The sequence below is a fragment of the Balaenoptera borealis genome, assembly GCF_965194805.1.
Source record: "Balaenoptera borealis genome assembly, chromosome: 16".
NCBI lineage: Eukaryota > Metazoa > Chordata > Mammalia > Artiodactyla > Balaenopteridae > Balaenoptera > Balaenoptera borealis.
Window position 1 is genome coordinate 87,281,119 of NC_138872.1, and position 26,243 is coordinate 87,307,361.

At 54.5% G+C, this 26,243-nt stretch overlaps 1 protein-coding gene and 1 long non-coding RNA gene across 4 annotated transcripts; one reads left to right on the forward strand and one right to left on the reverse strand.

Moving 5' to 3' along the window:
• Positions 1-2,941: 2,941 nt before the first annotated feature.
• On the forward strand, positions 2,942-5,139 carry GRIFIN (galectin-related inter-fiber protein; the record flags this gene model as incomplete). Of its 3 annotated transcripts, none has more annotated exons than XM_082361679.1 (6): positions 2,946-3,171; positions 3,404-3,446; positions 3,689-3,768; positions 3,865-4,024; positions 4,669-4,835; positions 4,981-5,139. In XM_082361679.1, exons 1-6 carry the CDS (start codon positions 3,059-3,061, stop codon positions 4,994-4,996), a joined length of 579 nt encoding a protein of 192 aa, XP_082217805.1. In that variant the 5' UTR covers positions 2,946-3,058. The 3 variants fall into 3 exon arrangements, with proteins under 3 accessions (XP_082217806.1, XP_082217805.1, XP_082217807.1); XM_082361681.1 differs by having other exon boundaries at positions 2,949-3,176; XM_082361680.1 differs by lacking the exon at positions 4,981-5,139 and having other exon boundaries at positions 2,942-3,171; positions 4,669-4,839.
• Positions 5,140-6,558: 1,419 nt separating this feature from the next.
• Positions 6,559-15,226, reverse strand: LOC309614009. The gene is made up of 4 exons (XR_014235978.1): positions 14,185-15,226; positions 13,007-13,160; positions 8,530-8,593; positions 6,559-7,947 (listed from the first exon to the last, which is right to left on the reverse strand). It is a non-coding gene; the product is annotated as an uncharacterized lncRNA (long non-coding RNA).
• Positions 15,227-26,243: the final 11,017 nt, after the last annotated feature.

Sequence of the window (26,243 nt, forward strand, 5' to 3'; positions counted from 1 at the left end):
TCAGCAAGTGGTTCCAGATGTGGGCTGGGGACGGGGTTGGGGGACGGTCCTGGGAGGGTCTTGGAATCTGAAGAGGGCTCCTAGGGCAGCCTGGCCCGGCCTGAGACCGCCCCCCCCAGACCCGGAATCAGTCATTGGTGGGCCAGGCTGATGGCTCACGACAAGAGAGGATGGGGGCTGGAAAGAGCACGGGGCTGGGAGTCCGGAGGCGGTCCTCGCGTCCTGATGCTGCCACCCTTTGCCATGGGGCTCTGGGGAGGTTTCCCCTGTCTGTTTCCTCATTGCTCAAGTCGGCGCAATGACGCCTGACTCCACGAAGCCCATGAAAGCCGTGCTGGCCTCCCCAAAAGATGAGGCAGTCCTCATCAAAGTTTCCCGGGGGACTTGTGCCCGAGGTCTGTGGGGCACCGAGGTGTGTCAGACCCTGCCTGGTGTTGACAGGCCTCCTGCACAGCCCTGCCTCCCGGTGCTCTGCTCTCACTCTTCCCTACCACCTTCTAATTCTTACTCATTCTCTAAGACCCACTTTAGCTGCCTCCTCCTCCAGGAAGCCGACCCTGATAACCTCTCATCCTGGTCTGGTGAAGGGCTTCACATCCAGGGGCAGACTGCTGGGTTCAAAATCTGGCTTTGTCACTCCCTAGCTGTGTGACCTTGGGCAAGTTGCTTAACTTCTCTGTGCTCTTATATCCAGTGCAGGACATGTGATGCTGCACGTAAAGAGCTTAGCTGAGTGCCCGGCAGCGTGAGCTCCGGGTAGACGGTGGTTATCGCTATGCCATGGGGCAGGATTTCTCTTCCGGGTATCTCTGAGTGCCAGTCCCATGCCTGGCGCCAGCTGGCGATGGTGGCCCCAGGGCTGAGGGCGGGCCTCTGAGCCCAGGCCGCCATCCTGGTGAAGATCCTCTGTGGAGCTGGGTGGAGACCCTGCTACCTGCTCTGGAGCCTATGGAAACCCACAGTCCAGGGCAAAATCGCACATCCAGGAGGAAGAGGGGCATCGTCTGGCTGGGCAGGTCTGTTTGCTCCCAGGCCCCAAGCCATAGCACTCAGCCCTGGCTGGCCAGCAATTCCAGGTGGGGGCACTGCCCACTGCCCCCGCCTCAGGGGCCCCTGAGGACTGGCTGGGGTGTGCCTGCAGGGCTGGGCCAGCCTCGTGCGGCCTGGGTGTCCCTCTCTCCATCCCCCCAGCCCTCCTGGGGCCTTCTGGGCCCTTGGCCATCCCCATTGCTGAGAGCTTCGGTTGCTCCTGGCTCCCACCCCATGAAGGAGAGGTTCCAAAGCCACAGCCAGCGGGGGATGAGACCACAGCCCTGGCAAGGTGTAGGCTCATGCCAGGCACAGGTGTCACGGGGTGGGCGGAGGCCCAGAGCTGCATCATCCCAGTTGGGCTTTCTGAGGTCTCCAGGCTGGAGTGAACAGGCAGGCTCACACCCCGGCCCCCTTCAGGCCCAGTGGGCTACCTCAACACAGCCCCCATTGTCCCCCACTGATGGGAGGCTGAGGCTTAGAGCAGGACAGGCCTGCCCAAACCAGGGGTCCTCAGGCTCCTCCCCCCAGGCCAGGGCCCGCCCCCGATGCCCAGCTAGGGCTCCAGGCCACTGACTCCCAAGGACTCTCCACCAGAAGCCCTGCTGACCTCAAAGCCAGGAGACCACAGCCCAGGTTGCTGCATCCAGCCAGGGCTGTGGCCACCCCGGGCCACCCTCCCCTGCCCAGGAGACAGGCACGGGGAACAGAACTGTCGCGTGAGCTGGGAAGACTGCGGCCCAGAGGCCAGTAGCTCCAGGTCGCCTGGCTGGTTGGAAGACTGCTCTGGCCCCTGGCTGCGTGCTCTGCTCCTCACTGGGCCCTGGGCACCGGCCAGTGCTGCACCCAGAGTCCAGGCTCCAGGCCCTCACCTAGCAGCTAGACAGGGAGGTGCAGAGGCAGCAAGGCGCCTCGCCCTCGGGCTGGGCCACTGTGGCAGGGGCCCCCCTCTCTGCGATCCTTGGGGGGAGGCGGGGGGAGGGGTCTGCAGCCTTCGGCCCCCAGGACGGCCACGCTGGGTGGGGACGGGGATGTGCGGGCAGGCAGGCTGGTGTCTGAGGCAGGGCGCCACAGCAGGCAGCCTCACCTCCGCTGCCCAGGGCTGCCCCCTGCAGGCCCGGCCGGCCCTGTCCCGTATCTGCCGGGGAGGACGAAACTGCCCTTCCCGGCCTTGGCCTTCCCATCACCCCCCTCATCAAAAATGACAGGCACACGCCTGTCACCAGCACGGGCGGAGAGGCCAGGCGGGACGCACCAGGGGCTGGAGGGAAGAATGGCCCGAGGGGAGTGGTGGGGTTACGCAGGGCTGGCAATCCTGGCCGAGCACCCCTCAGGCCCCGGGGGGCCAGGTGCACGCCCACCCCCCCGAGGCTCGCTGGGCAGGGAAAGAGCAGTGGCACCTGCAGCGCACGCGCTTACCTCGGACGTGACACCTCCCACGGCCGTGGGCGCCCTGTCGCACACACTGCGTTTCCGCAGCCGCCCGGTCCCACGCTCACCACCCCTGCGCCCCCCCCACCCCCGTCACCTGCACCCTTACACACTCACCCACCTGCTCACCGCACACGCGCTGCACGCTCGCCGCCCACAGCAGCCCCGGTGCTCCCTGAGCCCGCCCTGGCTCCTCTCTGGGTCGGCTCCCCGGACAGTCCAGCTAAGGGGCCCCCACGGCTGCCCCAAAGCCTGGGGAGACTCTGCCTGTCTCCGCTACACGCTCCCTGAGGGCCCCAGCCTGGCCCCCTCCCCCGCGCCGGGGCCCAGGAGCCGGGCCCGGAGGGGAGAGGGGCTGTGGGAACGGCCCTCCCCCCTCTTGTCCACCCGCCAGCGTCCTGGAATGCGCTGACCGCAGCGGCCCAGCCTAATCCCAGCTCTGCCCCTTGGGGCCAGCTGAGCCTCCAGAGCAGGGCAGCAGGGGGAGGCTGGGCTGCGCTGGGCCGGGGGCACCGGCTGGAGGCACCAGGTGGTCCGACGGCCCCGAAGGCCAGGTCAGGCTTGGCAGGCCTCCCCCCGCCCCTCCTCACTTGACCACATGGGAGGGTGTGGGTCCCTGAGATCCTGGAGGCGGGGGGCTGCCTCGGCCATGCCCTTCCCGCAAGAATCGGGGAGAAGCTGCTTTCCCAGGTGCCTGAAGGATCCTACGAAGTGAGGTGAACTTTGAGAGGCAGACAGGCCCCCGAGGCAACGGGGGTGGGGAGGGGCCCGGCGGGCCACCCTGTACCTGGAGCTTGAATGGAGGACCTGCTGGTGGGGGAGGGCGAGAGGCTGAGGATGGAGGGCGGGGGGGGGGGGCAGGGAACGGCACAGTGACCTCATCAGCCACCCCTGGGGTGCGGCTCCCGAGCCCCCGCCCAGCCCAGCCCGCCTATATCCCCAGGCTCGCGCTGCTCCCGGCAGAAGCTGGAGAGATGGCACTGCAGGTGGGTGAGACCTGGACTTGGGGAGAAGGGAGCGGGGCCAGCGGGGAGGGTCCCCCAGTCAGCTGTGCTCCTCCCCCACAGAGCTGCCCTCCCATGAGACCCCCAGGCTGAGAGGGAATGCTGCTCAGAGGGCCAGGGTCCCGGCGAAGCGCGTGCACTGTGGCGGACTCCTGGGCGAGTGGGGAACCAGACGGGGAGGAGGCCACAGACACAGGGCCCTCTGTCCCCTCTGTTGCCTGCAGTTTGAAGCCTTCTATGCGGGGGGCCTGGCCCCGGGCTGGAACCTGCTAGTCCAGGGACACTCTGACTCTGGAGAGGACAAGTAAGGGACATCGCCCTCCCCAGCGTCCCCTCCTCGGCCTTGGGTGGGTGACTGCCCAGCCGTCTGCTGCTCTCACGAACCTCATGATGCCCGCAGGTTTGAGATCAACTTCCTGTCTGAGACGGGGGACATCGTCTTCCACATCAAGCCCCGGTTCTCCAGCGCCACCATCGTGGCCAACACCTTCCAGGGCGGCCACTGGGGCCAGGAGGAGGTGTCCAATGTCTTCCCGCTGGTGCTCGGGGAGCCCTTTGAGGTGACGGGAGTGGGGCGAGGCCCTTGGGAGGCAGGGGAGCCCCTGGGGTGGGGTGGGCGAGGCCCTTGGGGGAGGGGCAGGGAGGCGGGGGTCGGGTGCCTGTGGACACATCAGGGCCACCTGCTGCTTTGTGGGAAGGATGCTGTGTAGGTAGCATCTAGGGCTCCCTGTATCCCTGGCTTCCAGCAGCACTGCTGGCCCCACCGGGAGCCCCTGGGGGAGGGGGCTTATTATCCCTGGCTTCCAGCAGCACTGCTGGCCCCACCGGGAGCCCCTGGGGGAGGGGGCTTATTATCCCTGGCTTCCAGCAGCACTGCTGGCCCCACCGGGAGCCCCTGGGGGAGGGGGCTTATTAGAGACGCTCACGAGGAAAAGGGCCAGTGCGGGAGTCTCACTGCTGGGTCTGGGGGGTGCAACAGGATGCCCACCCCCTGGCCGCCAGCCACCCCTCTGAGGAGAGAGGAAGGGACTCCCAGCTGGGGGCTCAGAGCTCCCATGGGGCGGGCCTGCATGACGGGGGTCCCACGTGCTGAGGGAACCCTGGGCCCCCTGGCTGTGCTTCCTGGACTCAGAGCTCTTGGAGCTCAGCGCAGGAGCAGGACGCAGGCCCAGTGGGCCGTGGGTCATTGGCCTCCCGCCCACAGATGGAGGTCAGCTCGGATGCGGAGCACTTCCATGTCCACGCCCAGGAGCACAAGGTGCTGCAGTTCTCCCACCGCCACAGGCCACTGGCCGCCATCACCCGGGTGCAGGTGCTGAGTGACCACCGCCTGGCCCAGGTGGAGCTGGCCAGGAGAGGCCTGAGCTGGGGGTAATGTTCCTGCCCCGCCCACAGAGCATCTTTATCCCGGGACCCCACTGGCCTGGGAGGGGGCTGTGGGCTTGCCCTGTCCCCATCTGCTGAGTCTGTGCAGGGGTGGGGCTGGAGCTGAGGCGGGTATCTTGGATGCTTGCAGGGACGTGGGCTACTGAGCTGTCCGAAGTCCCAGGATCGAGCCTTGGCCATTGGCCATCCCATGTCCAGTGAAACCCACTCTGGGGAAGCTGGGGGCAGGGCCCTGTGGTTCTGGGCCCCCCCATTCCAGCTCCACCTTCAATAAAATTTAAGCAGGCTGCAGGAGCTTGGCTACTTGGAGAGGGGGATGGGCTGGGGTGGGGTGGGGCCATTCGAAGCAGCCCTGGACACCCTCCCCAGGGCTAGGGGTCAGGGGTCCCTGAGACCTATGTCCTGGGGGTGGTCCAGCCCCTTACCTCACCCCCAGGACACTGAGGGTCTGGGGGGCGGTGCTGGGATGGACACAGGCTTGTGGGGAGGCCCCCATCTGGGGGTGGGGAGTGGTGATGAGATCCGAGGAGGGGAGGGCTCCTGGCCATGGGCCAGAAGGTCCCAGCTGGTCCTCACCCAGGACACTCACACCCTCCGGCTCCGCCCTCAGCCCCCAGCCCAGGACAGTCTACTGAGAGGTCCCAAAGCTTCCTCTTCGCCCTACTTCCCGTAGGGTGGACGGAAGGGTCCCTCCTGCAAGTCCTGTGCCTGCCCCCTTCTGTGCGTGTGGTGGGGGAGGAGGGAGCCCTGGAGAGTGAGCACAGCTGGCTTCCGAGCCCCTGGCTTCCGAGCCCAGCTCACCCATCCATCTGTCTGTCCATCTCAATTAAAATGGTGACGTCACAGTTTAGGATGAGGCCTAGCCGGTGTTCACCCTTTACAAGTGAATTATTTAAAGAAAAGTCGCAGGTCAGTGATATCACAGACAGGAGGGTGGGGTGTAGAACCGGCTGTCCGGGTCTGAGTTGCAGCTCTGCTGCCCCGATGTGCGACCTTGGCCAAGTTCCTGAACTTCTGGGCACGAAGAGAGCCCTCAAGTCATCGGGAACGGTGAGCCTCCACGAGCTGATTCAGGAGAAGCACGAGAGACATGGCTGGCACGCGTCATGACATCACCTGCTGTGGAATTCCTGGCAGGACACAGATCTGCCCCAAGCATCTTGCCCGCTAAGGTTTACAGCTGGGGAAACTGAGGCTGGGTCGGGGAAGAAGTCAGCAGCAGGGTGGGGCCCACAGAGGGGAGGGCCCAGCGACCCAATGCCCTCTGGAGCTGAGGAGCCATCCAGAGTGGGCGGCAGCTGAGCAGGGCAGAGGGGAGCCGGCGGTGCCCCCGCCCCCAGGTGAGACAATGGTGGCCCCAGACTCCAGCAGTGCGGCTTCCTTCCTGTCTCCGCTCACTTCCCGGTCTGTGTCCGTGGCCCAGCTGGCCCAGGAGCCCCTTCCCGCCCCCTCCTGCAGGAGGCCTGGCCTTTTGTGTCAGCCGGGAGGGGCTGGGGGCTGGTGGGCTGGTGGATGCGTAGCCAGCCAGGCCCTGGGAAGGACTGGGGTGGCAGGGAAGGGGCGAGGCTTCTCCTGCTCCTGGGGACTCCGAGGCCACCGACGGGGCTTCCCTGCTCGTGGTGCAGGCCCCCTGCTTTGCGACCTGAGCTGGCTGCGCACCCTCTCCGGGCCCGGTCTCCCTGCAGACCCAAGGCTCCCCTCCTGGTGAAACTCTGCCACCCCAGTAGCAATGCAAGGTGGGAAGGGGGAAGGACAGAATACGCCAGGTTTTATCTTCTTCAGTTTGGGGCGGCTGCTGCTGAGCCTGGGGACAGCCTGGGCTCAGAGGCAGACACGCTGACTCCGAATTTTGCTGGGCTCCACCCAAGGGCCAGGTCAGCACCATCTCCCAAGAACTTGGCCAGGTATGGAGAGCCACGCTTCTTTTACAGATGTGAAACAGGCTTAGAGAGGTTAAGTGACTTGCCTAGGGTGCTCAGCAGATGAGGGATGGAGCTCAAATATCCAGATCTGACAGGCTTCAAGCGCGCGCGCACACACACACACACACACACACACACACACACACACACACACACACACACACCATCCCTCGGCGTTGGCCCTGAGCTGACTCAGCTTCGAATCAGCCCTTCTGTGGGGCAAATCAGACCTCAGGGGCCGCAGACCCACTGCGTCCTTGAGCCTCAGTCTCCCCAGCTACGAAATGGGGTGCAGGCAGCTATGGTCTCAGAAGGTCCTGCTGCAGGGGCTATGCACCATGTGGTAACCCTTCCGTGACCCCACTGCTCTCAGCACACAGTGGAGGTGCCCATCTGTAACTGTGCCCCATCTCAGCACCACAGCCCCTTGGACAGAACCATCGGCTCCTCCCTCGGCTCAGAGGACACCTCCTCTGGGAAGCCCTCCTTGACCTCTGCTTCCCCCTACCTCCTGCCCTCATCACACTGCCTCTTCTGGAGGTCGGGGAGCAGGTCTCACTCCAGCCCCCCGGCCCCAGCTGCTCCAGATCACATCTAGCTCTGGAAATGTTTGCTGAACGAGTAAGTGAATAAATGAATGATTGACATGGACAAAACCACTTAGAGCCTTGAACAAGTTAGAGATGGCCCTCCCAACAGGGGCTGTGGACCGATAAGGCCTCTATTGCAGGCTCCCGTCTTGTTTAAGGTGGTCCCCACACTTGGGAGATGAGAACAAACCCAACCCCTCCCCTCCACGCCCGAAGGCCTCACACCTCCGGCTCCATCTCTCCCCGTTTGTCCACCTCCTTCCAATCCTGGAACACACCGAGCCGTCTCTGCCCCAGGGCCTTTGCACTGGCACCTCCCCAGACACTCTTCCCCAGCGCTCAGCCTGGCCAGCTCCTTCTCATTACTCAGGCCTCTCTTCTAGATGCTGCCTCCTCAGAGGGACCTCTAGCATCTGGCTGAATGTATTCTCCATCGCTGTTGCATTTGCTCCCAAGCAGCAAATTCTGGTTCACAGATCTACCTGCTCACAGGTTTGCCAGCTGGACAGTCAGCTCCTGGACATGGGCCGGCCGGCCTATGTGCTCACCATTGGATTTCTCATGCCTGGAACAGAGCCTGGCACACTGGAGGCACCAATAAATATCTATTAAATTAATGGAACCACATCCTGCTTGAACCCTTCTAGGGGAAGGCAGCTCACTACCATAGTAGCCCATTTCCCTGCTGACTGGAAGCAAATTCTCCTCCTCCCCCCATGCATTCCCGTCCCTCCCCTGTGCCATGGCAGAGGCCCCTCGGAAGGAGCCCACACATTCCTTGACACCCTACAGAGATCCAAGGACATCAGCAGGGTGCTGTGTTCCAGCTAAAGGAGCTGTAAGAGGTGAACCCAGGCAGCCCCTGCTCCTGGCAAGCCAAATAAAATCTCTCAGAGGACCTGTCCTCCCCTCGGTTCTCTGGGTGGTGTGTGTGAGGGGCAGATCCACTGGGCTGGGCCTGTCTGAGGAGACACAGCTGCCTTGGTGAGAAGGCTTGGGCCTTGGAAAGTTAGGTCTACAGGCTTCCAACACCACCAACTGGCCAAAGGAGCCAGGCTCTCTGATGGTCAAGGAGAGAGTTCAAATGCCCACCGGGCCACGTGACTAAATGAGGCAGATAGGGCAATAGGGACTGGTGGGGCCTGTGGCTAATAGGAAAGGACTTACCCCATCGTCTTCAGCTCCTTCCAATTACGCACAGGAAAACGTGGGTCCGGAGCGGGCAGATATTCTGATTTAAAAAAACCTGAAGTTAAGTTGCTGTCCGATAACCTCTGTTTCTAAATACTGGCCACTATGTTTACTAAACAAGGTATCAACCTCCGAGCTGCCCTGGGGGTGACTAGTTCAACACTTTTGCCCTGTCTCGTCCCATCAGGACGGGGTTACAGGTCACCCTGGGCAGGGAGCTGCCTTCCTGCCCTCCCTCCGCACATTCTTAAGGCCTCTCCACCCCGTGAGGAACAGACAGACCAGCAGAGGGCGCCAGGCACGGGTTTGCCTCAACCCCAGCTACAGGTTGCAGAGACCCACTTCCAGGGCCGGGGCAGGGTGGGGTCTGCATTCCTGTGCTCAAGGTTTGAGTTCCTGCAGAATGACAGCCTGGGCCCGAGGCCAGATGCTGAGACAGGGAGAATCAGGTCTGGTCAGGCCCTCCCCGTCCTATTGACTGCAGAACCCAGGCCCTGGCCCTGGGCTGAATGATGGACTTGATCAAATTACAATTTCCCTGAGCCTCAGTTTCCAATTCTGCATAGTGGGTGGGGCCTGACAAGTGCAGCAGGGTGCGGTCAACGTGACCCCTGGCCCTCCCATGGAGGAGAACAGGGTCGGGCCAGAGCTGCTCCCTGCCAGGGCCCGTGGATGTCTCCAGCCTGGCCTGGCACAGCTGAGGGCCCCTCCCACACCATACCGCAGAATTCCTGTACCTCGGCTCACCTGACTCCTGCTTCTGCCTGAGGAGTGGCTGCCACGGCTCCTTTATGGCCACCATGAGCGCGGGGGCCGCCGGGAGAGGCTGACACGGAGCTCCAAGTGTGTCTCAGCCTGACCCAGGAGGGCTGGGGGTGCCACCAGGGCAATATGCTTAGGGGGCTACAGTGACACCCCCAGTGCGGTTCCTCTCTGCTTAGGGCAGAAGCGGGGCTTGAGTGGCAAAAGCTGTCACCACCTTGGACCCCCAGGGCAGCTCCCGGGAGGAGGGAAGTGACTCGTCGGTCCCAGTTGTGTGGGTGCTGCCTGTCACTGGGGGCCCTGCAGGCCTCTGTGGCCAGAGGTCCCACGCGGGGACTCGCCTACGGTGTGAGGGTCCCACAGGGCTGCTGGCGGCAGCAGTGAGGCGAGCAGCCCACATGTGGCAAGGTCTGCTACATCAGTGGAACAAAAAGAATAGCTATGTAGATGCTCAACATGCACTGACCGTCTCTGGAAGGATTTGGGAAACCTGGTTGCAGGAGACCCGGACCTGCTGGGCTGTAGGAGGCTGGAGCACCCGTCTTAAATATTCATTTTTAACTCCCCCCAACATTTTGTTGTGAAAATGTTCAAACACGTGGAAAAGCAGAAGTAATTTTCGGCAAACACCCAAGTACCCACTATCTGGAATCAACGGTTAACGTTTTGTTCCATGGCTCCATCGCATATGGATCCGACCTGGATTCGCATACATTTCAAAGTAAGGGTGACATCAGCCCTTCACCCGGATACTTCAGCACGATCATCCTTAACTAAAGTTCACTGCTTGTTTAGGGCTCTTCTCTTTTGAAGCCTCAGTTTTGTCTTCTGCAAAATGGGGTAACCACCCATCCCTGTATGCCTGTGGGGGTCCGAGGGCTGCTGGGCAGAGGACACTTGGCCCGCGGAGAGCGGCGAAGCAGGGCAAGGTATTAACACTAGTGAGAGGCTGTGGTCAGACCTGTTGTTTGTCGCAGCTCCCCTCCCCACCCTGGCTGGGGCCCCTCACCCCCTCAGTCCCCGTGTATCACAGCCTTGGGTAAGGGGCGTGTCCCTCCCGTGCTTACCCCCTCCCCACCCCGCCGGCTGGAGCTGTCTTTCCAGCACCAAGAGGCCCTCGGCTCCAGCCCACTGGGTGAGGGTCCCAGGCAAGGTCAAGCCCCCACCCCAGCCCTGTGAGCAGCAGCCCTTCCTTGAAGGGCACCCCATGGACGTCAGCTGACTCGTAGGAGGTGGGGCTCCTCAAGCGGGCATTGAGCCCACAGCCCTGTCTTCCGGGTCCACTGGTTCTCCTGTGGGAGGTTGAGGAGGCGCTGGTGTGGGTGCCTGACCCTGGGAGAGTCCACTCTGGCAGGCAGCCCGGCAAGTCCTGGGGGCATGGCTTGTCCAGGCCTGGGAGGCCCGTGGCGGGTGGGGTCCTACGGAGAAGGGGGCTCAGCCTCCCGTCTGGGTTGTGGCCTAGGTTTTGGTTGGGGGTCAATGCCTCTGTTTTGCAGATGGGGGTCCTGCTGGCCTCACTGTGCTGCAGCCCTCACCCCCCAGCCCCATTTTCGGTGCCCGTGGGCAGGGAGACCAGATGGGAGGAAAGTCCCCTCCCCAGACCTCCCTGGCCCTCCGGCAGGGCCTGGGTCCCAGCCCTCCTCCCCAGGAGGGGCAAAGCAGCCCAGAGCACCTGGGTGGGGGGCTGAGAAGGCTCCTAGTAGAGGAGAGAACAGCTGGGAGCAGATAAACTGGGACAGGCAAGGGACACCCCCCAACCCTCCCCCTGAGGCCCTCCCTGCCCTCCCTCCCCCCTCCTCTGAGGCCCCTCCAGTGGGGCAGGGTCCCATGCCCAGCTTGGGGGGGTGGGGAGCACCTCTGACAGTTATGTCCTGTTCCCTGGGGGAGGGGCAGCTCCCCTCCAGAGTCTGGGCCACACTCCCAGCCCCCCCACTCTTTCCCTCTCTGTTCACTGCCCCTCCCCACTTGGGGTCTTAGTGATGATTTCAGGGGTTAAAGGAAGCCCAGCTCCGGGGGCTGACCTTGCTGAGAGGGGGCTCACTCATGAAAAATATGAGAACTGTGCAGGTTGGGTCATGGGGCCAGGCCTCCAGGGACTCAGCAGAGCAGATGTTCTTTCTAAACGCTTAGAGGTTGACCTCTCTTATCTTCACAAGAGCCCTATGAGGTTGGTCCCGTTGTTGATTTTTACAGATGAGGGATCTCAGACACAGAGAGGGGAAGACATCTGCCTGAGGTCACACAGCATGTCCTTGGCAGAGCTGGGATTTGAACCCAGGCAATCTGGTCCCAGAGTCTTTTAGATATTTGTGTGGGCGTGGTTGGGAAAAAAATATATATATATATTCAATGCTATTTGTATTGCTTTTCTCCTTACTCCTTTTTTTAAAAATGAGGTCTCGAGTTTGCAAACGTGGGTTTTGTAACCACAGTTTGGGAAGGGCGACTCTGACCCCCACAGCTGGAGAGGAGTTGATCTCTCTGGGCCCTGGAAGAGGACACACACTCATGCCCAGCGCCTGCCAGGCTGAGAGGGGAGCCACTGGGACAGGCAGGTAGTGGGAAGCGGGCAGAGCCAGTGGCCGTGGCGCGTCCAGGCTGTGAGGGCGCCCAGGGGAAGGCTGGAGGGGACCCTGCGTACTCTGGCCAGCTGCCTGGCACATCCCGGAATTTGGAGAAGGGGGCAGCCTCCTTCCGGGGGCACCAGGCTCTGCGGCTGTGGAGGGGGCAGCACAGAGGGTGGCGGCGGGGGAGGGGTGGAGGTGTTCCTGGGGCCTGTGGGAAGGCACTGCCCGCAGCACGGTGACCCGGCCGTGCTCCGACCCGAACCTGGCTGTGGTCTCAGGACCCTGGAGGCAGCTCAGCTACCCTCACCTCAAGCCCAACCCTCTCTCCAGCCAAGAGCTTCGTTCCCTGCAGTAAGCATTGCCCTCCCTGACAGCCAGCCATTCAGAGCCTGCTAGCCGGGACCAGTTCCAGCCTGCGGGACAAAGCGGTAACCAGGGCCACAGGCCTGGCTGACCCCGGACGGGCAGTTGGCTCTGCTGCCTGGCAGGGCCCTCGCCATGGTTACGGCCCACCCATGGCTCTGCTCAGAGGCTGGCATTGTTTGGGAGTCAGAGTGTGGCGAGCACGCAAGGGCCAGGGCTGGCACAATGACAAGTGCTTTCCCACGCTCCCGCCTCAGCAGCCCTGCGGCGGTGAGCGGGCCCTGGCGTCGGTAGATGGGGAGACTGAGGCCTGGAGAAGAGGGGCACTGGGGAGTCAGGGCCGGCCTTGGCTGAGGCTCTGAGTCAGGGCTTGAGGCAATCAGACAATGGGCGGGGTGCCCCGGCTTTGCAAGGGAGCGTCAGCAAAATGACAGTATTACTATGACTTGGACCGCGAACACATCCAAGCCAACACCGGCGGCGTCACCAGTTCCTGCTCCCAGACGGACAGGAGCACGTGCTGCTCGCACACCCTCAAGTCTCCAAGCTTTTGCTCCCACTGACCACTCTGCCTAAATGTCCTTCTACCGATTCTATCCCTGGGCGCAGATCTTCCCTATAAGTTGTCACCTTCCTTAACTCCTGCCCGTGCAGCGGGAAGGGACAAAGCTTTGCTTGTCCCTTTCCAAGCACACACCAACTTCTCTTTGGAGACTTGTCCCTCCCCTGCGCAATGTGGTCCCGGGTGCAGAAGATCCCACCTCAGAGGCTGAAGGTATCTGGAGGGTCTTCTGGCTGGACCCCTCTTCATCCCTTGGATCAGCCAAGGATGGGCCGTTTGGCGCTGTCCGCTGGGACTTGGGTCTTGAACGAAGGAAGGATGCGAGGACGGGTCTACTGCTTGCACCGGCCATCCTGTGGTGGCCACAAGGTTAAATCAAACACAAAGAGAAAAATAGGAAAGCAGGGAGTTCCCTGGCGGTCCAGTGGTTAAGACTCTGAGCTTCTACTGCAGGGGGCACAGGTTGGGTCCCTGGTCAGGGAACTAAGATGCCACATGCTGTGCGGTGTGGCCAAAAAATAAAATAAAATAAAATAAAATCCAATGTCTAATTGTTTTTTAAAAATCTTTAAAAAAGATATGAAAGCAGCAAGAGAAGAACAACTCTTGCATTTACAGGAGGAACAGCAGGATGATGGCTCACTGCTTAACAGAAACAAGGGAAGCCAGCGGAAGGACGTGTTCAAAGTGGTAAAAGGAGAAGAAATCAACCCAGAATCCTATATCCAGCAAAACAATAAAAAATGAAGGTGCAATAAAAACACTGCCAGGTTTAAAAAGCCTTAGGAAAAGCACTGCTAGCAGACCTGTCTTAACAATAAATACTAAAAGAAGTCCTTCAGGGTGAGAAGAAATGACAAAAGATGGTAACTCGAATCTATAGAAATAAATGAAAAGCACTGGGACGGTAAATGTGTGTATTAAGGTAAAAGACTGTGTAAATATATTTTGATTTCTTAACTTCTTTAAAAGACATAAGATTGTATAACTAAGTAAGTATAACACTATTTTTTAATATAATAAATAATTTTCCCACTGTATTTATGACGTATATAGATGTAACACATATGACAATAATAACACAAAAAAATGGGGCAAGATGGAGTTATAAGTTTTATGGAATTAAGTCCGTATTAATCAGAAGGAGATGTTGATAAGATGCATATGTAATCCCCAGGGCAACCACTGAGAAAATAACTAAACATCTAGTTTAAAAAAATCAACAGAGAAATTAAAGTGGTGCACTAAAAGAATATTTATTTAACATAAAAGAAGTTAATAAGGGAGGAACTGAAGAAGAAAAAATTCAGGAAAATATAGAAAATAAATAGCAAAATTAAAAATGTAAACCTAATTGTAGAATACTAAAACACATACTTGTTTTGTGTCCCTGGTTCCTGGCACAGAGCTCCTAAACCCCTCGGAATTTCCTGAGTGTTAAGAGTGCCTTTTGTTATTCATAATAAGCTCTCTGGGGCCAGATCTGAGTTTATGCTAATGAGGTGGCTCTTGATGGGGCGGTGCCCTGGACAGCTCCAGGATGGGGGCCGGATGCCCGAGGAACCAACCGCGTGATCAGAGGGTTGGAACTTCCAGCCGCCTCCCCACAACCTCCAGGGAGGGGAAAAGGGCCGCAGATTGAGTTCAATCACTGATGGCCAATGATTTAATCAACCACGCCTAGGTAATGGAACACCATCTAAAAAGCCCAGACGGCAGGGTTTGGGAGCTTCCGGGCTGGTGAACACATCGATGTGCCTGGAGGACGGTGCACCCAGAGGAGGCGTGAAGCTCTGCACCCCCATCCCCACTCTTCTTGTGTGTTGCCCTGTGCATCCTTCCATCTGGCTGTTCCTGAGTTGCAACCTCTGTAGTATAACTGTAATCCTGAGTATTGTGCTTTTTTGAGTACTGTGAGTCATTCTCGTGAATTACTGAACCTGAGACAGGGGTTGTGGGAACCTCTGAACGTGTAGCTAAGTCAGGTAGAAGTGAGGGCAGCCTGGGGACCCAGAACTTGCAACTGGTGTCTGAAGTGGGGGCAGCCTCATGGGATGGAGTCCGCTTCACCTGTGGGTCTGTGACTCCAGGTGGTTCATATCAGGATCGAATTGAATTTGGTACACCCAATTGGTGTAGGAGAATCAGCGAATTAGGTTGATAGATACTAAATATGTCAATAATTACATTAAATGTGAATTTGGGTCTAAACACCCCAATCAAAAGGCAGATGCTTTCAGGGACTTCCCTGGTGGTCCAGTGGCTAAGACTCCACACTCCCAATGCAGGGGGCCTGGGTTCGATCCCTGGTCAGGGAACTAGATCCCACATGCCGCAACTAAAGGTCCCACATGCCGCACCTAAAGGTCCCACATGCCGCAACTAAGACCTGACTCAGCCAAATAAATAAATAAATATTTTTTTAAAAAGGCAGATGTTTTCAGACTGTACTACAAAAAAAAATTTTTTTTAATCAAGATTCAACGCTATACTGTCTAAACCTTAGATTCACAGACACAAATAGATGAAAGAAAATGGACAGAAAAAGGTACACACACAAACATCTGGCCATAAAAGAGCTGGGGTGGCTGTATTAATATCAGACAAAATAGACATTAAGATAAGACATATTACTAGAGACATTTCATAATAATATAGCAATTAAAAGTGCATGCATCTCTAATGTAAGAGCCTCAAAATTCATGAAGCAAAAACTGACAGAACGGGGAGGAAAAAATTAAACGATGCAGTTGGAGATTTCAACACCCTACACTTGATAACCGATAGAACAACTAGTCAGAAAATCAGGAAGGACAGAGAAGACTTGAACAACACGGCAGCCAACTAGACCTGACACGCACAGACACTCCACCCAGCAATGGCAGAAGCACATCTCTCCCAAGTGCACCTGGAACAGTCTCAGGGTAGACTGTGTGCTTGGCCACAAATCAAGTCTCAATATACTTAAGAGGACTGAAAACACACAAAGCATATTCTCCAGCCACAGTGGAATTAAGTTAGGAACAAACAACAGAAAACAATCTGGGAAATCCTCAAATATTTGGAAAATAAACAACATGTTTGAAGAAAACATAGTCAAAGAAGAAATCACTAGAGAAAACAGGGAATATTTTAAACCAAATGAAAATTAAAACACAGCATATCAAGCATTGCAACTAAAGCAGTGTTTAGAGGGAAATTATAGCTCTGAACACTTAGATCAGAAAACACCTTAAAAGCTGGAGAGAGAAGAGTAAATTAAACCCAAAGCAAAAGCAGAAGAAAGGAAATAATAAAGACTAATGCAGAAATCAATGATAGAAAGCAGAAAAACAGAAGAGAAAATCAATGAAGGGACTTCCCTGGTGGTCCATTGGTTGAGAATCCACCTTCCAATGCAGGGGACGTGGGTTCGATCCCTGGTTAAGGAACTAAGATCCCACATGCCACGGGGCAACTAAGCCCATGCCCTGCAACTACTGAGCCCATGCACCACAGCTAGAGAGAAGCCTGCGCGTCACAACTGGAGAGCCTGCACACCACAACTAGAGAGAAGCCCGCACACCGCAACGAAAGATCCCGCATGCCGCAACTAAGACCCGACGCAGCCAAAAATAAATAAATAAATAAATGAATGAATAAATATTTTTAAAAAAAATTTTAAAAAAGAGAAAAGCAATGAAGCCAAAATTGATTCTTTGAAAACACCAATTAAAAAAATAAACCTCCAGCTGGACTGACCAAAAAAAAGGACAGAAGACATAAACTATCAAATTCAGGAATAAAAGAGGAGATAACACCAATCCTACAGAAATACAGGCTTATCAGAGAATATTATGAACAACTTTATGATAACAAAATAAATGACTTAGATGAAATGGACAAATTCTCATAAAGACTAAAAATTTTAAAACTGACAAGAATAAATTGAAAATTGGAAAAGACCTGTAGCAAGGAAATTGAATTAGTAACTTAAAATCTTTCCACAAATAAAAGTCCATCCCAGATGGCCTTACTGATAAATTCTACCAAACATTTAAAGAAGAAATAAAACCAAATCTTTCACAATATAAAGAAGGAGGAAACATTTTCCAGCTCATTCTATGAGGACAGCATTACCCTATACCAAAGCAAAGGCATCACAAGAAAACTACAGACCGATATCCTCACGGACACAGATGCAAAAATCCTTAACAAAATATTGCAAACTGAATACAGTGCCATGTAAAAAGGATCATACACCACGACCAAGTGGGATTTATTCCAGGAATGCAAAGTTGGTTTAACATTCACAAATCAATTGATGTAATATACCAGACTAACAGAATAAAAGACAAAAACCACAGGATCGCCTCAATAGATACAGGAAAAGCATTTGACAGAGTCTAACATCTAACATCTAACTTACAAACTCACAACAGACTAGAAATAGAAGGGAATTTCCTCAAACTGATAAAGGCATCTATGAAAAGCTACAGCTAATACCATGCTTAATGATGAAAGACTACATTTTCCCCTCCAACGCCGAGAACAAAAGAAGGATATCTGCTCTTGCCACTGTTATTCAACATTATACTGAAGGCTCTAGCCAGTGGAATAAGCAAAAATAAAATGAGATAAAACAAAAGAAATAAATGAAAGGCATTCAGGTTGCAAAGGAAGAAGTAAAACTATCATTGTTCACAGATGACATAGTCCTGTATGTATAAAATCCTAAGGAATCTCCCCCCAAAGCTATTAGAACTAATAAATGAGTTTAGCAAGGGAGCAGGATTTAAGATACAAAAATCAGTTGTATTTCTATATACTAGCAATGAACATACTGAAAATGAAATTAAGAAAACAATTCCATTCACAGTAGCATAAAGAATAACAAAATGCTTAAGAATATATGTAACAAAAGAAGTGCAAGGCTTGTATATTGAAAATGACAAACCATTGTTGAGACAAATTAAAGAAGATTTAAGTAAATGGAGAGACAGTCCACGTTCAACTCTACCCAAATTGATCTGTATATTCAATACAATCTCTATCAAAATCCCGGTAGGCTCTTTTGGGTAGAAATTGACAGTCCCAAATTTATATGGAAAGTCAAAGGACCTAGAATAGCCAACACAGTTTTGAAAGAGAAGAACAAAGGAACATATACGACCCAATTTCAAACTTACACAACCCAATTTCAAACTTACTATAAAGCCACAGTAATTAAGACAGTGGCATATAGGAATAGAGATCAACGGAACAGAACTGAGAATCCAGAAATCAGCACTGTGTTTATGGTCGAATGATTTTCAATGAAAGTACAAAGACAGTTCAATGGAGAAGGGATAGTCTTCAACAAATGGTGCTAGGACAATTGGATTTTGCAAAAACGAACAAACAATAAAACCTCACACCATGTATTGCGTTGGCCAAAAAGCTCGTTTGGTTTTAAGTAAAAATAAAAGACATTCTTCGTTTTCACCAAGAACTGTATTGAACAAGGTATTCACTAACCGAACGAACTTTTTGGCCAACCCAATACAAACATTAACTCAAAATGCATCAGAGGACTTCCTGTAACAGCTAAAACTGTAAGAAAACATAGGAGAAAATCCCTGTGATCTTGGCTTAGATATGACACCAAAAGAACAATCCATAACAGAAAAATTGAAACCTGGACTTCATCATAAATAAAAACTTCTCTTCAAAAGACACCATTAAGAAAACAAGAAGACAAGCCATAGACTGGGAAAAAAGTATTTGCAGAGCATATATCTGATAAAGGTCTAGTATCCAGAATATATAACAAACACAATTCAATAAAAAGACAACCTAATTTTAAAATGGACAAAAGATCTGCATAGACAGTTCATCAAAGATATATGAATTGATAATAGGTACATAAAAGGTTGCTCAACAGCATTAGTCATTAGGAAAATGCAAACTAAAGCCACACTGAGATACCATTTCACACCTAGTAGGCTGGCTAGAATCAGAAAGACGATAACAAGTGTAGGTGAGGATGCGGGGAAATTGAAACCCTCATGCATAGCTGCAGACAATGCAAAATGGTGCAGCCACTTTGTAAAACAGTCTGGCAGTTTTTAAAAACAGTTTAAACATAAACTTCCGTACGACCCAGAATTTCCACTCTCAGGAATCTACCCAAGAGAAATGAAAACATATGTCCACACACAGAGGTACATGAATGTTCATAGCGGTATCTCCATAATAGTCTCCAACTGGAAACCATCTAAATGGCCAGCAGCTGGGGAATGGCTAAGCAAGACGAGGTCCATCCGGACAATGGAATAAAAGAATGAATCTCAAAAACATGATGCTAAGTGGAGCCGGACACACAGGACTACATACTGCATGATTCCGTCTATGTAAGTGTTCAGAAAAGGTAGATTAATAGAGAGAGAAAGCGGGCCAGTAGTTAGTTGCCTGGGGCTCCAGTGGAAGCAGGGATTGGCTAAATGGGCTCGAGGGAACTTTTGGCATGGTGGAAATGTTCTAAAATTGGATTGCGGTGATGGTTGCATAACCCTGTAAATTTACTAGAAATCACTTATAAAGGGTAAATTTTGTGCGATTTTAATTTTACTTCATCAACAAAGCTGTTTTTAAAGAAACAAACATTTATTATTTTTGTGGTATTATTGTATCTGTGTTTGTTGTATTATTTTATTGTGTTAAAAACACAATACCATTTATAATCACTAAAAACAAAAACAAAAACAAAAAAACCTAGGTGCAAATCAACAAAACATGTATGGGACTTTTATTCTGCAAACTACAAAACGCCAAAGAAAGAAATCAAAGACTTAAATAATGGAGAGACAGATTATTATTGTTCGTGGATTATAAAGCTCAACATAGTAAAGATGTCATTTCTCCCCAAACTGATATACAAACTTAATCCAATTCCTGTAAAAATCCCAGCAATATTTTTTGTAGAAATAGACAAGATTATGCTAAAATTTATGTGGAAAGACAAACTCAATTTTAAAGAAGAATAAAGCGAGAAGAATTACTCGCTAATTTTAAAGAAGAATAAAAAACAATTTTAAAGAAGAATAAAGTGAGACGAATTACTCTGCTCAGTTTCAAGCCTTATTAGACAGCAACAGTGATCAGTGCTGTATGGTGTGGGCGGAGGGTAGACACACAGATTGAGGAACAACAGAGAACTCGGAAAAAGCCCTGCCTAAGTACCGCCAGCTTTGACAAGAGTGCAAAAGCAATTCAGTGGAGGAAAGATTGCCTTTTCAATACACAACGTTGGAACAACTGAATATCCACAGGCAAACAAGTAAACTTCAATCTAAACGTCACAACTTATTTTTTAAAATCAACTCAAAATTAATCATGGATTTAAATGTAAAATACAAAACTTTTAGAAGATAGTTTAGGAGAAAATCTTCGGGAGCCAGGGCTTGGTGAAGAGTTCTTAGACTGGACACCAAAGTCATGGTCTCTAAAAGAAAAAAATCAGTAAGTTGAATCTCATCAAAATAAAGAAACTTCTGCTCTGTGAAAGAGCCTCTTAAAGGACAAAAAGACAAGCAGCAGAATAGGAGCAAATATTTGCAAACCACATATCTGACAAAGGACTCATGTCTAGAGTGTGCAAGAACTCTCAAAGCTCTACATGAAAAAATCTACTTAGAAGTTGGGCAAAAGACACAAAGAGACGCTTCTCTTGAGGCCCCACAAGAGGACAAGTGTGTGCTGGAGGGTGGCCCCAGTCCCCCAACCCAGGGTGGGATGGAGCCCCGTCCTGCCCACCCCGGCAGCATCGTGCACGTGTGCGCACGTCTGTATTCCGGGTCACCCCCAGAATAGAGGAGGCCCAAGGACAGGCTTGGGCCTGGTGGTCCTGGGGACATGTCAGCCCAAGCCACACATCTCCAGGATCCCCCAAGAGGGGCCCAGGGTGAGGAGTGATCTTCCTCAGAGAGACAAGTAGTGGAGCCGAACGTGAACTTGGGCCTGGTGAGGGCCACCCCACCCTCCAGCCAGCCTCGGGGAGGCCACCTCCTGCCAGCTTCTGCTCTGGGTGTGGGGGACCCCGGAGCATCCACCGTGAAGATGGGGGATGTATGGGCGTCAGAGGCCTGGGCGACTAGCCCCCTACCCCTCAGTGGGACCACTGGATCCCTGCGGGCTTTCGTGACAAAGCCAGCCAGGGCTCTGAGCTTCCTGTGCCCACTACCGGCCAGTTCCTTACCCGGCTTCTGGGCAGGGCACATCCCACCCACCCCTGATAGAGACTCGGCCAATCAGAGGACTTCAAGATCGTCTGCTCATCCCGGGCGGCCTGAGGCCTGGGCCCATCACTGCAGGAAGATTGACCAGGCCGTGGAATTGCCCATGTCCTTTGACCAGTGAGTCCTGGGCACAGACATGCTTGTGGAAAGGCCCTAGGATTCCCGAGCAAAGGCCCCGCCCGTAGGCGGTATTCCTGACCCGAGGCTGCCCCCTGGTGGGAGGCGCCGAGGACCAGGCAAGCCCAGCCCCGTGCTGACCCTCCGGGAACCCCAGCTGCCTCGGCTGCTGCCCCGATTTAGAACTGGACCCCTCCCCAGAGGGGACCTTCCTGGTGCCCATGGAAGCGGGACAGGGGGCGCCAGCCCGGTCCCCACCCCAGGGGCAGGGAAAGCACTGGGGGCCACTCCCAGGGCAGGCTTAGCGTCTGGCCCCAAATCAAAGGGGCCAGGACAGTGCCCCTGGGAAGGCCCCTGCCTGGGACAGAGCCAGGATCCTGGAGTAGGTGCTGGGCAGTCCTCGAGGACGTGCGACCTTGGTCAAACCTCTCTCTAGCCTCGGTTTCCTTATCTGAAAAAGAAAAATTGGAATAGCTACGGAACCCACTCCTCAAAGTTATGCGGCCCATTATGGCGGCCCCTGGCCAAGTGTGGCTATTTGAGCTCTGGAAAGGTGGCGAGTCGGAATTGGGAGGTGCTGTGAGTGTAAAATATACACTGGATTTTGAAGTCTTAGTACAAAAAAACCCCCCAAAAACCAAACAAAAAAATCAAACACCCAGTCACTCAGACTGTAAAGTATCTTACAAGTAATTTTTATATGATTCACAAGTTGAAATGATAATATTTTGGATATATTGAGTCAACTATATTATTAAAATTAATTTCGCTTCTTGTTTGTCTAGTTTTTAGGGAGGTTACCAGAAAATTTTAAATTAACATGTGGCCCAAAGGGTTGTTGGGAAGATTCAACGAGATGGCACCTGGTGACCAGTAAACCTTGATAAAAGGTGGCCAATCCTGTTCCTGTTAGCACAGAGTGGCCGCTAAAAGGAGGAATTTCTTCAAAATCTTGTGTTATATCTGAAAAACTCAGAGTAACTCTGAATTCTATTCTTGTGCTTCTTTTCATGAAAACATTTTTTTAACAAAACTTGAATTAAAGTCACCAGTTGAGGAAGATGTGCCTCCTTTTGTCCTGTGAGTCAGCGGGGCTCTGTGCCCCCAGGCCCAGCGGCAGGGATTGTGCCCAAGGGAAGCAGGGAGGGCTGGGCACACCTCACGGCCACACCGCCTCCGAGAGCAGGAGGCCCAGCCCCGCTGCTCTCACAGCCCACCTGTACAGCCCCATCCTGCTGGCCCCATGCTCTGGGTAACACAAAAAGAGAAAGAACTGTCTATGCTGCTTTCATTCCTCGGAAGGAGCTGGAGGAGACTGAGCCACACATCTCCTGGAATCACCCAAGAGGGGCCAGAGCAGGGAGTGACCTTCCTCACAGGCAGAAAGTAAGTGATGGAGCCCCATGAGAACTTAGGCCTGGGTGAGTTCTGGAACTGTCCGTCACGGGGGCAGGCAAGCCACAGGTGGAAGTTGAAGTCGGGGAGGAGTGGAGGTCAAGTGTGGGGAGATTCGAGGAAAGGCGAGGTCCCAGCTGTCAGGGGAATAGGGAGAGAAACCAGGGGAGGCTTCTAGGAGGAGGTGGTGCCATCTTGAAGGCCAGGATCTAGAGAAGGCCAGGGCAGCTCCCAGACCCCTTCCCTGCAGCAGGTTTCAGCAGCGGTCTCCCATATCCCAGCTCTGTCACTCAAACTCTTGGGAGCTGATGCCAGTTGGGCGGAGAGTTTGGCTACCCCGGGGGGTGGGGTGGGGGAGAGTTGCTCCAGGCGGACACAACCTTGCACTAGAAGTGTCCCCTCCCAGAAGGCGTTAGAGCCACAGTTCCCCTTGTGCCAGCAGAGCCCTTCCCCTCCTCCCTCCCGCTAGGGATTTGGGCCGTGCTGTGATGGCCAGCTCGCGAGTGAAGAAACAGGGGCTTGAGGGTCTCCTCACATGAGACCACAGAGTCCGCCGGAGGCCGAGCCAGTGCTAGAGAGGAAGGCTGCGTTCCGTGGCAGCGCTCATCCTACCCCCCGGGCACACGCTTGGCCTCGTTGGACACGGCAGTGCGAGTACAGCCAGCCTGGTGACAACGTCCTGGAGAGTGTGGGCGGCACTGGGCCCCCAGGCTGAGTTACTGGAGGCAGGCGTGGGGACTAAGCCGCCCTTGGGGCCCCCCGCCGGCTCCCAGCCAGCCTCCACAGACACTCCAGAGCGGGGCTGGGCACAGGCGAAGCCAGAGACAAACCTCCTCCCCGACCACTGAGGGCTGAGCTGTGGGGAGCAGGAAGCCCACCTCTCCTGAGCCCCGGATGCCAGGCTGCTGGGCTCAGCACCCGCAGATCCACCAGCTCCGTCTTACATTCCCACTGACTGCTCACAACGGGTCCGACTTGGCCACATCCTCGCCCGCACTGTTGTCGTGACGACGGCCACCTGACTGGGTGTGAGATGGTACCTCACCGTGGTCTTGGTTTGCATGTCCCTGACAGTTAGTGATGTTGAGCAGCTTTCATGTGCTTATCGGCCATTCCTGTGTCTTCCCTGGAGAAATGGCAATTCAAGTCATTTGCCCACTTTTGAATGAGATCACTTTTTTGGTGTTGAATTTTAGTTCTCTATATGTTCTGTATATTATTCCCTTATCAGATACATGATTTGCAATATTTTCTCGCATTCCGTGGGCTGCCTTTTCACTCAGGTGACAGTGTCTCTTGATGCTCCGCACTCACCTTTTCACGTGGACTCCCCAAGCCTCTGTCCATATACCCGAGGAAAGGATCTGCTTGCTCTCTCCCTGCTTCCCTGATCACAACCAGCGTAAAGCGCCGGCTGCCGTCTGGAGTTGCTCAGCCGCGTCCTAGGAACCCTGGGGAGGCAGGCCCAGTGCCGAGCCCCAGATCCACAGCACGTGGGGCCGCGGCAGGGAGGCTCTGTGGGGACCCTCTTGACCCCGTGGCCGAAGCCTTGAGGAACTCAGGAAGTCCACGTCTCTGGGCCGTCTTAGCAGCACAACTCAAGGCTTGCATCTCACCTCTACCTGGGCCCGTCTCCAGGCCAGGCCAGGTAACTACCATGCCACGTGGGTCCATCAGCCGGGCTGGAAGAAGTTCAGCTCGGAGAGGGGAGGGCTGGGGATGGAGAGTCTGGGCGGCCTGGTTTCTCATCGGCTGTGGGCACAGGGTCCCACTTCCCAGGAGGATGTAAGGGTGTAGCAGACATGGCGGGGCACCCACTGTTCCCTTGGTTGGTGTTGCCCAAAGATCTTTGTACTGGAGTGCCTTCCTTTTGATTATGCCCTTGAGGTCTGTCCCTCAAGGGGCATCAGAACTGGCTCTGGGGGGAGCTCACGGCCACAGGTAGAGCCGGAGGCCTCAGACATCCCCGTCATCTCGGCAGATAAGGAACCAGCAACACTGGGCACAGCGCGCCGGGCTCTCTCTGGCTGCCACCCAAGTGGCGTGAGCTCTGCTGGAGGGGAAGGGGCCCCATAATTAATTAACACATTTCAAGCAAGACTTTCTGGGCTCCCCAGACAGGCGTTGCTGCCCAGGGTGGGGCCGCTCCACTGGATTTTTCCTCTCCTCCCCTCTGCTCTGGGCCTCTCTGCCAACCCTCAGTCGCCCACATCACTCCACCGCCAGGACCTGCGGCTGGCTGTCAGCTATGTGCCCTTCCCACCCACTCCCCACTCTTCCATCGTCACCAGTCTGAGGGCCAAGGCACCCCAAGGCCCTGCCTGTCACCTTCGTTCCAGCCATTGTCACATCCTAGGTTGGCTTTCCCTAAAAGGCTGGGCCTGGGGCTTCCCTGGTGGCGCAGTGGTTGAGAATCTGCCTGCCAATGCAGGGGACACGGGTTCGAGCCCTGGTCTGCGAAGATCCCACATGCCGCGGAGCAACTAGGCCCGTGAGCCACAACTACTGAGCCTGTGCGTCTGGAGCCTGTGCTCCCAACAAGAGAGGCCGCGATAGTGAGAAGCCCACGCACCGCGATGAAGAGTGGCCCCCGCTTGCCGCAACTGGAGAAAGCCCTCGCACAGAAACGAAGACCCAACACAGCCAAAAATAAATAAATTAATTAATTTAAAAAAAATAAAAAATAAAAAAAAAAGAAACTGCCGAAGTGTTTAAAAAAGAAAAAAATTAAAAGGCTGGGCCTGACACCAAAGCCCCCAAGGCCTGCTGGACCGACACATGGCTGATGCAGACAGGGCAAGTGGGGGAGGGCCTGGGCCAAGTGCCTCAGTGGCAGGCAGCGCTCCTAAGCAGTGCGCTGAAAGGCTGGGCTCAGCAGGGCCTTAGGGGCACAACACCTGGGCTCTTGAGAACTGTGGGACCTGAACAGGTCATCACAGCCTCGCTGGGTCTCCATTTCCCCATCTGGAAAGTGGTACCAATAATCCATATGATTATGGATTCTGGTTCAGCCCACGACTTTACAAGACCCTTGCACGAAGCCCCAGCACTTTCAGCAATATGGCTTTTCCCAAATTAGGCCTCCTTCCTTGGAAAGTCTAGTCTCAGGGCAACTTTCTCCTTGGAGTGTGATGCCCATGGACCACCTGAGGTCGGGATGAAAGAGGGCCCCTCACAAAGAGACCAGAGTGCCCTGCAGGGGACAGCTGGAGGAGAAATGACACACGGGGGCGGATTTCTGAGCCAGACAGGAGACCAGGGGTGCCCAGCCCCTTCCGGCACCTGACTGAGGGCTGAGCAACAGAACTTCCCAAGGCCGGGATGGCCCTGCTCACCCTGGCCCACCCACCATGATGCCCCGCTACAGTCCCCATTCCACACCCCTGCCCCCTCCCAAAGCGCTGTGAGGGCTCTGTGCTCTGGGAAACATTTTTGGAAGATTTTAGAACCAAAACATTTTTCAACCAAACCTTTTAGAAACCCAGACCACTTTCAAAGCCAACCTACTTTGAAACCCGACACTTTAAATCCACTTTTCGAATTTGTGCCCCAAAGTTTTGAAACCAAAATATTCTGGAAACCTCCTGGAAGCAAGATACTCTGGAAGAAAACCAATTGAAAATGGCAAAAACGGTTTCATCTGGATTGTTTTTAAGCCCCCAGTTTTTG